The 11,939-nt window shown below is 36.2% G+C and overlaps 1 protein-coding gene across 1 annotated transcript; it reads right to left on the reverse strand.

Annotated features, from left to right (window-relative positions):
• Window positions 1–252: 252 nt before the first annotated feature.
• LOC134650017 (cytochrome P450 4d8-like) lies at window positions 253–11,688 on the reverse strand. The gene is made up of 10 exons (XM_063504834.1): window positions 11,503–11,688; window positions 8,786–8,875; window positions 7,479–7,589; window positions 6,339–6,524; window positions 5,759–5,949; window positions 3,773–3,839; window positions 2,817–3,015; window positions 1,599–1,750; window positions 924–1,100; window positions 253–547 (listed from the first exon to the last, which is right to left on the reverse strand). Exons 1-10 carry the CDS (start codon window positions 11,657–11,659, stop codon window positions 345–347), a joined length of 1,533 nt encoding a protein of 510 aa, XP_063360904.1. The 5' UTR covers window positions 11,660–11,688; the 3' UTR covers window positions 253–344.
• Between the last annotated feature and the right edge of the window lie 251 nt (window positions 11,689–11,939).

Here is an 11,939-nt window from a genome sequence, read left to right on the forward strand (position 1 = left end):
GTTAAAAAAAAAATATTTAAATTGTATTTTGCAAGCTATACTAATCACAACATTTTCTATAAAAAGCAGTAAGGTAGGATTTGGAATAGAGGCAACATATTTGCAAAAAAACTAAACAGTGTCAGCAATATCACTTGTAATGTACTAAATACTTAATACTAAAATTACGAGTCTACTTCGCCTGCTATTTTTCAAAGTATTAAAATTCATTAAAGCTAAAGGAACTCTGCTTGGGATCATGACCTTGTCATGGATTCCATACAAATTATAAGTTCCATAGTAATTACATGTTTTTAAAGCTATTACACAAACATAATGTTCCCTTTCCTACAGCACGCGAGCAATCATCCAATGTTTCTAGAATTGGTCGGTGACCTGACTTCTAATTGTATCTGAAACATGTCCACTGCTTTCATCATGACGTCGTATTTCACCCTTATGGGTTCGTTTAGGGTTTTGAAGTTGGCCTCAGCTGGTGGCAGAACACGGTACTCTTTCAGGACCGTTGCTAACACTGTCTTCAGGGACATCATGGCGTATTGATACCCTGAAAAAAGATGAATATCGTCTATAAACTTGAAGTAAATAAAATATAGCTGGTCAAGCAGATCTTGTCAGTAGAAAAGGGCGGCAAATTTGAAAAGTGTAGGCGCGAAGGGATATCGTTCCATAGGAAATTTGAATTTTGCGCCTTTTTTTACTGACAAGATTTACTTGACCAGCTACATAATTCGAGTTCTGTTGATGAATTTAGTCGTAGGTTAGATTTGTTATCCATCTGAAAAATACTGTTTTTGTAAAAAAAGACGTGTCGGTCTAATGTAAATTTGGCAAATGAAGTAATCAGACAAGATGTTTTTAGATTGTAAAATTAAGTGGACCTTAATAGGTATGTAACTGAAATAATGTTTATTCCTACTAACCAAGGCAGTTCCTCACGCCAAAACTGAACGGCACAAACTGCGCGGGGTGCTTGAGCGGCTCTAGGAAGCGCTCTGGCCTGAATGAGTCTACATCTGGGCCCCAATAGCGAGGGTTGCGGTGGGTCGCCCAGATGTGCATGCAAATGCCCGTACCCGCAGGTACTGTCACTCCAGATGCTGAAATTATAAATATGCTTTATAAAACGCAGTTTATAAACTATCCTGTCCACAGGAATGTCAATGGACTTAGATGGAAATTTTGCTATCGGAATTCAAGAAAAAGAGGAGATTCTCAATTCGTTGGAGCCCTTTTCTGGACATTTGCGACTCTTTTCTTTTGAATTTTCTTGATGTTTAATGAGATATTCGTTTGTAATAAGATGCGCAGCATGTAGTTTAAAAAGTACAAGCCTGCAAGTATCAGCAATTATAAAGATAATAAAAAAAAAACACTAAAAAAATATCTAAAATAAATTTTGGGCCCCACAAAATCGAACTCGAGGTCGCGGCAAACCTCGACGGCGTTGGCGGGATGACCTCGACGCCTTTGACAGGAACTGGTGGGAGACGGGTCAAGACCGGGATACGTGGAAAAGGAGGAGGGAGGCCTTTGCCCAGCAGTGGGACACTCTAGGCTCATATAAATAAATAAATATAAATATCTTGTATACTAACGTAGCTTCGTGTCACTGGTAACTGTCCGGACAATTATTGGCACTGGTGGATAAAGCCTCAACGTTTCTTTTATCACAGCTTCCAAGTACTTGAGGTTTGGAAGATCTGCAGCCGTTACAGCTTTATCTGGGCAGTACAATACTTCGTTCAATCTGTGGACATTTGTATTATTAATAAAAATAATAAGACATTCTTACACATATTGACTAAGTCCCAGAGTAATTACGACACGTTTTGGGTACGACATATATAATACGATATATATGTATAATATACAAATACATAAATACATAAAAAACACCCAAGACTCAGGAACAAATATCTGTGCTCATCACACAAATAAATGCCCCTACCGGGATTCGAACACAGGAGCGCGGCTTCACAGGGAGGGTCACTACCCCACTAGGCCAGACCAGTCGTCAAAAATATTTTTGATTTTGATTTTGTCTTCTGTGTTGCAAACGGAGATATAGTAGCAGCTCTAAATTTATTTGATGTCATTGCATAGAGCATATGTGTGTTGGGGAAGGACTGGGAAGAAGTGACCTAAAGTGCCCAAGACGAAGAAGAAAATATAATGGAGCTACAGTCCAATTCAGGTAAAAATAATTATTTAAACATTTGATATGAAATGGCCAATATTTTTTTCCGTATAATTTTGCGAGCATATGTAGCCCTTATAAATAGTCACTTGAAGCCAGATCTTAGAATTGATCATTTCATGATGTAGGAATCATTTCATGAAATGATCGGTTGGCCACATCCTAAAAAAGACAAATCTAACCTAACCATACCATGAAGTGATCAATTCTAAAATGGGATTTCATAAAGTAATCAAAATCTATGATGCAGCCACGACATTATGTAACTAACTAATAATGCTCAGCGACCCAAAGAGGGTCTTGACCTCCGAGACGAGAGCACACCTCTTCTCCCGACACCTTCCCCTTTCCTTTCCTTTTCATTATATAACTGTTCGACCAAACAAATGTCCATGTCTACTATAAGCTTTTTATAGCAGAACTAGGTAATTAAACTGTTTAGACGACAACGGTTTCACTCACTTGAATTTTTAGTTGCTATTGGCGATATGTTTCTGGCCCTTCGGGGATCCTTCCTCAGGCTCGAGTGCTCGCGGCGTCTAAACAGTTTAAAATATGTCCCACGAAAGTTCAATATTAACTAGGTAATTGTTATTATTTTGGCTTGGCTTCTTACTCTTCAAACACCTTCTCTTGGACCTCAGGGTTCCGTGCCAGCATGAGGAGCGCGAACGATGCGGCGACAGCCGACGTGTCGGTGCCAGCTGCACTCATCACCAACGCCTCTTCGCGAAGCTCCAAATCAGTGAAACCTTTCACTTTGAGGGACGTTTCTAGAAGCATTTCTAGTAGAGACTGGAAACCGAGGAAGGAATCTGTAAACAATGATGATAGTTACATTTTAGAATGGTGGGTTATGGTCAGAAAATATCCGTCGATCGTGCAATATACATGCTTCATGCTTATCCATCATATTTGCGTAGAATACAGATGTTTTGGTTTTTGCGATTGAAACTATCATATTTCAAGAACATACCACTTAATTTAAGACACTGCGATTTTTTTAAATCCGGCTCGAGAACCCGTCCAACGGGTTTTGTAACAATTGGCACATAATAGTGCGCCTCTCGCCGGGTTGCAATCTCAGACTTAAAGTTTGATAATGACGATGGAGATGTTGTTTCTAGGATTTCAAGCTAACATGGTCAATGATCGAATGACATACATTTCAATATTTAGGCCGTGGGCTGAAGCTGAACGCAAGCGCGCGGCGGGGCGCTTGTGTCCAGAGGGCCTATCGCGAACCACGTTCGACGTGTTGCCTCTGTCACACTTACGTACGAATTTACAAGTTCGACAGAGAGGCAACATGCCAAACGTGGTTCGCGGTAGGTCCTCAGTCCGCAAGCGCGCCGCACGGCGAGGCCCGCTCTTGCGTTCAGTTCGCGGCCTTAGGGTTGGTTGCACAATACCGTCTGTCACCTTTATTAAAACGTTCGCTAAATTTTATTGGGAACTTTGATAGTTCCTGCTGAGTGACGGTGTCCAGTCCAGCTGGTGCAACCGGCCCTTATAAGGGCGAACAAATTTCTTCTAGCTATCCATCATTTATTTTATATTATATTTAATTACCTGGCTTAGGTGCAAAGTCAACCTCGCACTGTTTCTCTTCCATTTCCTGCCTTTTCAATTTGATAATCTAGAAAAAAAAACATGAAGTAGTTACATACTTATTAAAATTGTACATGGACATTCAGGAATCCTAAGCAGTGTGTTTTTTTATTAAGCGTAATGTATACCGTACCTACCGTAACAAGAAGGCAAAGTCACGCGCGGAATGATTTACCCATAAATAACTCGGATACCATGTTTTTTGATCACTTTAACATATAAAGAGGAACACACTAATTTGTGTCACAAGTCACAACGCGGGGAAAATAGGCTACCAAACGAAGGAATTACAGCGGAAATAATACATGTGTAAGCCAATTTTAGCATGGGTGTAGGTATGGTGTATTAAGCAAGATACTAAAAGTACCGGGGGTGGGGGTGAAGCTAACGGGTAGGGGGGGTTTAAGGTCCCTTTTTATAGTTTTTCGTAAATAGCTCTTAAACGGTGGCCCGCAAAAAATATTCTATCACATAAGTAATCTACATAAAATTTTCTACAAACAAGATTCAGTGCACTTTTGCTAGGATCAATATTTTAAAATGTATTAAAGTGGGAAAGTTACGTATAATTTGTTCTAGGGTCGTTTTTTTTAGTTTTTCGTCAATAACTCGTAAACGGTAGCTCACAGCAAAAATTATCTTTAACCTCTATTTGAGATTCCTTATAAAATAAATGCTACGTTTTTTCGCTAAGCAAACCCTAGCCAGAGATGTGACTTATTTGAAATACTTGTATTTAAAATGCAAATACAAAATGCAAAATACCTATTTTGTATTTTGTATTTAAATACCTTTTGAAGAAAACTATTTTGTATTTTATTTGAAATAGTTTTTGGGACCTATTTTCAATTTTCAAAATACAAAATACTTTATAGTAGGTAATGTATGTTACAATCTCTTCTGATCTTACAATCCTGGCAACTCTCTCATTCTTTTAACACGGAACTGTTGAATCTGTTTAGTAACGTCGCACATGATCACAAGCGTAGCGAGTGGTTAAAAAAGTGGAATCTTGAGTGTTACGAGGGTTTCAAGGTACGAGAGGAGAACAAACTTTTCTGCCCTGATGAAACACAAACGAGACGTTTTTATCACACTAACGAGAGGCATTATACCAGCTGTAAAACATTACAAATCTAAATTAATGCTTTTAAAAATTGTCCGTTATAAACCATCATCCATCCATCCTTCCGGTTAATATGAGCAAACAACTAGAAATTTGCACTTTAGATAGAGGACTGATTGACACACTGTTTTCAAAGAATAAAGAGAGTATTTTCAATTCGGATATTCTGAGCAATAATACTTTTTAATTCAGACTAGGTATTCACTATTCAGAGTACCTTTTATCGCAAAGTATTTGTATTTTTAAAAAGTATTTTGAAAATACCTATTTCGTATTTTGTATTTTAAATACAAATTCAAAAACTATTTTGTATTTTGTATTTGAAATAGTATATCAAGGAAGTATTTGTATTTTGTATTTAAATACTTTTTATAAAGTATTTTTCACATCTCTGACCCTAGCAGTAGATATAATTTTGGTATAAAATAGCTAGTGACAAGACTAGTGACAAGTTTAAATAGAAGTATATTTTCAGAGTAATTGTGTTAACGGCCATACATATCTTCCATCGCGACTTTCGTGCGGCACGCCATATCTTTTTTAGTGTTCCGTATTCCGTACCCAAAGGGTAAAAACGGGACCCTATTACTACCTATACCACCAGTCTGTCTGTCACCAGGCTATCTCATGGACTGTGATAGCTTCACAGTTGAAATTTTCACAGATGATGTATTTATCTGTTGCCGCTATAACAATAAATGCTAAAAAGTACGGAACCCTCAGTGGGCGAGTCCGACGCGCACTTGTCCGGTTGTTCCATCAAATTTCCTGGGTTTACGCCCTCTCTTAAGCATTTAGAAGTAGGTTAAAAATTAAAATACCTTGTCAACAAATTGGTACATATCACGTCTGCATTTGTCCGCCTTTCTGTACTGGGGGAGTAGCCGATATATCCAGTCCGGGTGCAACCAGGGCTGCAGCATGCGCCACGTCATTTGCTCCACAACTTCTTCGAAGGGTTCAATGAACAGTTTGTCCTCATCAGCGTTAGTATGCACGCCTAGTGTAGTTTCTGTAATCATACATTAAAAACCGGTTTGAAGTTTTTTGTCAAATCCGTTTTTATCGTAGATGAAAAAAAAAATACTTTTTTGGAGTAATCTTGAGGGCTTAAAATGATTATTATTATCACACTGTACGTAATGTTAAAAATATCCTGGCTAATACACAATGTTTTACTGTAGGTACGTGTACTGAGTACTTAAAGGATGTAGCGGTCGTAAACATTGTAAAAATATTTTATTGATTAACACGATTTCAACCGACTTTACTAGGTCCAACCACTATAGGTCTTTTCTACGGCTTACTTTTTTCAATCCTTGTTTACATGCCTTCAAACCTTCAAGAAAACCTTAAAAAAAACATTAACTGCACGTTACCATACGTTACGTAATTACGTACCACAAACAGAGTGAAAGGTGTAGCCAGTCAGGAACTTCCAAACGGGAAACGACCCTTTCCCAGCTAATGGTTTCAGTTTGTTCACCATCACAGCACTCTGATTAGCGAACACGTCCACAAAACGATTCAGTTTCTTGATGTTGAAGGTTGGAGCCAAGATCTTGCGGCGAGGCCGCCAAATGGAAACTGTATGGAAAGATGAGGAATAGGCTACATGACTAATTTTCATTTATGGTATCAATCGATCGGGTTTGTTTTTAGGATCAAATGTCTATATGGGACCCATTGCATTAAAGTAACACAAAAGTCAGAAATGGTAGTCAAAGGCCGACAGTCGCACTTCACTCGCGAAACGCCCTATACAAAACGGCCAGGGGCCGTGACGTCATCGCCCATCTTGTAGTATGGACAAAACAAGAAAATTGCGTTTTTGTCGGTGAAATATTGCGTTTATGTATATAGTTGCTATACAATATTTTTTTGGATGAAATGTAAGGAATCGAATGGTACCCTTACTTTTATCGTTTTTGAAAGTTAAAAAAAACTTAAATTTTGAAACTTTCAGGTCCTGTATTTTTGTAATTTTTCAATATTTTATTTTAATATCCACATTATTGTGATAAATTGCTCGTTTGCTATCTATTTTACTAGATTTTGTTATAAAATTCAACATGTGTCATCATCCCTATTGTAGTAGCTGTATATGAATTAGGTGAGTTAAAAATTTATCGTTGTATATTTTGTCGCGTCTGCCTGTATATGTCGCGGCCGGATCTTAGATTTTGATCATTTCATGTAATGCCATTTTAGAATTGGTCACTTCGTGATATGGTTAGGTCAGGTTCGATACCCAATAAAAATAAATAATAGGATAAATAATCCAATAAATAAACATAGGTAGGTACCCTAAATTATATTATATTACTACAACATAAGTAACAATATAAATATTTACGATTATTCTTACAACCTGTTTAAATTATGGTTTATGGCTTAGGTCGGTGTATACTAAACAAATATTGAAATGTAAAAAAAACAAAACGATTTAGACAATTATTAGACGTACTTGTAGTAGACAAGGTAAAATTGACTGTATCTACTAATTATTGTACATGATGTTATAAATCTCGTTAGACATACCTGGTGCATAAATGCTTCCATTACCGACAAGGAATTTTAAGCACTCCATTGAACTGTCTTTTTCTAGATGCGATTTTAGCAAAAGTTCTGCGACTACAGGATCGGCCACAGCTGGAATGTAAAGAACATGAACATTTATGAATATTGATACTAAATGAGAATACGTCAAATAAAATTATTGTAGAGTCTGTTCGGAAAGAGAAGAGTTGTGGAATGTATTGGGCCCCATACATTCCACGACTCTTCTCTTTACGCACAGACTCTACCATCATTATCTTTGTTTTTATCTCGAGTTGTCCTAGATTTTAACGACGTATTACAGAGATGAAGATCAGAATCATTAAAAACATATGGGATTGCAATGGTATTATCTTCAGTGTGTGCTTACTTGATTTTCATCATCATCATCATCTTCGCGTTGCCCCGGTATTTTGCCTCGGCTCATGGGGGAGTTCGCTTACTTGCTTTTATTTACATTTAATAAGCCGTAGTATCAGGTTTTGGGTTAGAATGTTTTATACCTTTAGTAGGTATTTATTTATTCATCACACTTGCTCGAAAAAGATCTTATTTCATGCAGGTGTACTGAAGGACAAAGGCCTATATTAATCCCGCGGGAGTTATGGATTGTGAAAGGTGAAAGGTTATAAGTAAAATACTTTGTTTAAAGTCGAGGTATAAGTAAAAAATACTTCGATTATATTTTAATATTTTGGTTTATGTTTAAAAATATTTAATTTGATTAATTTAATAGCCGTTTCAAATATTTTTACACAAAATGTTAACTCGTGGCTGAATGCCGAAGGTCTGTGCCTTCGATGCCTAACCTGTCAAGTAATGACAATATGGCGGACGAATGTTTGAAATGTCACCGTATTTAATAATTATTTCGCTTAAAATTTAATTTTTTCTTCGCAAGTGTGATGAAAAATATTGTGTGTAACTCCGGGGGTAATAATATTGCAAACTCGAATCTAAAGACCTCGTATGCAAAGTTTCACTTCCTTACCCCCCACGTTGCACATGTACTTAACCTCCTGAGACCCCTCATAATTTTTTTTGTACGTATTCACCACCGCCCTTGCACCATCCCCCTAACCCGGGGTTAAGCGGTTAAACCGTTAACTCAGTGTAAAATTGTATTGGTAACCATGGTAACTCCAGGTTTAACGGGTTAACGGGTTAACTCCGGGTTAGTGGAATGGTGCAAGGGGCGCTAAGAGTTCCAAATTCAAAAACAGAACATCTGCTCTTGGATCTCAGGAGGTTAATGGAAATAATAAGTATTTAGTAACCAGTCTACTTACTAAGGTACAGTTTATGGACCATCCAGAAGGTTGCAAGGCCGTCGCGTTTCACCGCTATCCTTCCCGCCCTTTGAATGACTTTCATGTTGTCTGCAAATCAAAAGGTAGATACAATCAGCATCAAAACCTACAACCAAAGAACCTAAACCAAACCTAACCTAACCAAACCTAAGAGCAAAGGAGAGCTAGGCTCTCTGAAACATGTCGCGCAAGTGAAAAAAAAAACAAGTGAGTCTAAACCGTAAAATTATTTAATGTTCGTATGGTCTCACCTCACAACAGTTAAAATTCGATCAAGATTAGCGTATGAAATAATGCACCAAACGTATGTCCGACCCTCGAATACTTTTAAAAATAGAAATGTATTTCGACAGTCAGCGTTCAAAACTATTTGGAATGGTTAATTGTTCTTTTCAGAGAATGTTAGATACCTACTTACTCTGATACGCTACTTTTGATAGATATACTATAGTAACTTATATGGTTGAAATAACAGCAAAGTATAGAGTTAATTATTAATGATTTAAAAACAATAAATATAAACCTTAATTGATTTTCGTTCTAGAAATTGTTTTTAGCAATTCCTTACGCCAACTACCTACATTGCACAAACACATTAGGTACTTTTTACTAAAACAGCAGAAAAGTTCAATATTAAATGTAGAAATATATTTGTGGTCTCAAAAAAAATTTTTTTTTTCATGTTATTGATAAGAAAATGTAAATTTTAGGTTGATCTTTTTACCTTCGAGTGACGTCAAACATCAAACATCAACATTTATTCAGCAAATAGGCCACAAGGGCACTTTTACACGTCAAGACGGAATTTACATACAACAAAAAAAAATCACAATTATAAAATACTCGTACAACTAAGCCGCAAATATCAAATCAAACTAAAGTATTACATAGAGATGTATAAATCCTAAGTGACTTACACAATGAAGCGTGTACAGACGTGCCGTTCATACATATAAACGCAAATGATTTTTTTGATTTTTGAGGGTGTGTCCGCCCTGTAGAGAGTAAAAACTCACGGGTAAATATCGAGTAAATACTCAGTATTTACTCAATATACCCGTATTTACTCGATTGTCCCCAAATTGGTGGGTATAAACTATTTAGAGTGCTGAAAGGGGCATATAAATTTGAAATATAGGTGTATTTTGTAAGCCGCTACTGGATTATGTACTCAAAATTGTAAGAAATGTATTTTTAAGAGGGGCACTCCATACATGTAACTAATCGTCACAAAAAATAATTTAGAAACCACCAACGTGTTGCACATCATTCAATGGGTCTTTAAAAATAACTGGAATGTTTCTAAGAACTTTTTTGCATAAATTGAATATTTTTGAAAAAAAAACCGCTTCGAAAGGCCAATATAATGTTTATCTCTCTATAACTTTCGAACCAAAGTTCAGAAAAAATATAAAACATATCGGGAGATTAGCCGTACAATAGAGTACAAAAAACTATATTTTGAACATCATCGGTTGAGCCATTTTTGAGTCTTCTTTAAAAAACCCTTAATAAAAGGTCGTAAGTGCCGCGTAAACATGCACTTTTGCTCGTATATAGATCTAAGTTTATTACCAGAGGTCGGCGGGGGTGAGCTATTTTCCTTATAATATGACGTGAGACATGCCAAATTATAAGGTAAATAGCTCACCCCCGCCGACCTATGTTTATTACATACCCGATTCTAGTCTATAATTAGCCCGAGGTAAGTATGTTCTTTTAAGATGATTACATTTACAAGTTGTGAGATTGTTGTGTGATTTTAGAAAAGTAGCCTATCGTAAAAAACTAGCCAAGAGAAATCTTTTATAATTTCAGGATTTTCTACACAACACAGAACTTGGCACCCATATAGATCTCAATTCTTTTGTCGGCGAGTCAACAACGACACATATTCTTAATATTCAACTTGGCTCTCATTTCACATTTATGTTTTTATTGGGATATCATTACTTTTTGTACAGAAATTACTATAGTAGGTATTCATCATGAAAGCAGTTTGCCTAAGCTGAAAAGGAGACCCTCGCTAACGCGCGGTCAGTTGTCAAAAAGTTACAGTTTACAGATTTTTTCTTTTGTATAGGTACGCCTAATAGTCTACCTTGATGCCAAATATCAAGTTTCTAAGTCATCTAGAAGTGGGTTAGGTTTTTGGTCTATAAGTATTATTTTTTTTTTCCATCGAAATATCAATAATTTCCAGTTTTTCGATTTTTCCCTCTATACACACCTAATAGTCTACTCTACCTTAATGCCAAATATCAAGTTTCTAAGTCATCTAGAAGTGGGTTAGGTTTTTGGTCTATAAGTTTTTTTTTTCCATCGAAATATAAATAATTTCCATTTTTTTTATTTTTTCCTCTATACACACCTAATAGTCTACCTTCATGCCAAATATTAAGTTTCTTAGTGATCTAGAAGTGGGTTAGGTTTTTGGTCATAAGTATTATTTATTTTTTTCATCAAAATAGCAATAATTTCCTGTTTTCAGATTTTTCCCTGTATACATATACACCTAATAGTCTACCTTAATGCCAAATATCAAGTTTCTAAGTGATCTAGAAGTGGGTTAGGTTTTTGGTCTATAAGTATTAATTAAAATAATTTCCATCGAAATATCAATAATTTCCAGTTTTCAGATTTAAAAAAAAAGGAAAATATAAATAAATTATTAAAAACTAAATTTCTTAATGTACCTTCGTCGCTTCCGGCCAGGTAGTGCGCATGGCCAACCACGGGCATTCTAGGCAGCTCCCCTGGTAATTTCTTAGATAACTCCTCAAATTTCTTCATTTTCTGTTTATAACACACGAAATACATGCAGCCGACCAACACAATCAATAACCAAAACATGTTGATGTCCTCACTAATTTAAAATAATTAACTCACTTATTAATTTATAAAGAGAACACTTAAGTTTGTACTAACTTAAAAAAAAATCGCAAAACAAAAATTGACTTGGCGCCGTTAGGCTCAATGTTAATATGAAACGGGTTGTATTATTGGGCTGTATATATTACATGTATCTATTTGTTAAATACAGTGGAACCTCGGTAACTCGAACCTCGATAACACGATATATTTAGGTTAACTGGTAAAGAATGCCTTCTGGCATTAAGCTCGCTCTTTGTAC

Source organism: Cydia amplana, chromosome 8, assembly GCF_948474715.1.
Source record: "Cydia amplana chromosome 8, ilCydAmpl1.1, whole genome shotgun sequence".
NCBI lineage: Eukaryota > Metazoa > Arthropoda > Insecta > Lepidoptera > Tortricidae > Cydia > Cydia amplana.

What these genes read in the sequence shown, in the direction of transcription:
- LOC134650017 (XM_063504834.1), bottom strand. Translation starts at nt 11,659, where the DNA reads ATGTTTTGGTTATTGATTGTGTTGGTCGGCTGCATGTATTTCGTGTGT. An exon ending in CCTGGCCGGAAGCGACGAAG is followed by an intron (nt 8,876 to 11,502) that starts GTACATTAAGAA and finishes TTTGATTTGCAG; the next exon opens with ACAACATGAAAGTCATTCAA. An exon ending in CAAGAGAAGGTGTTTGAAGA is followed by an intron (nt 1,751 to 2,816) that starts GTAAGAAGCCAA and finishes AAATGTCCACAG; the next exon opens with ATTGAACGAAGTATTGTACT.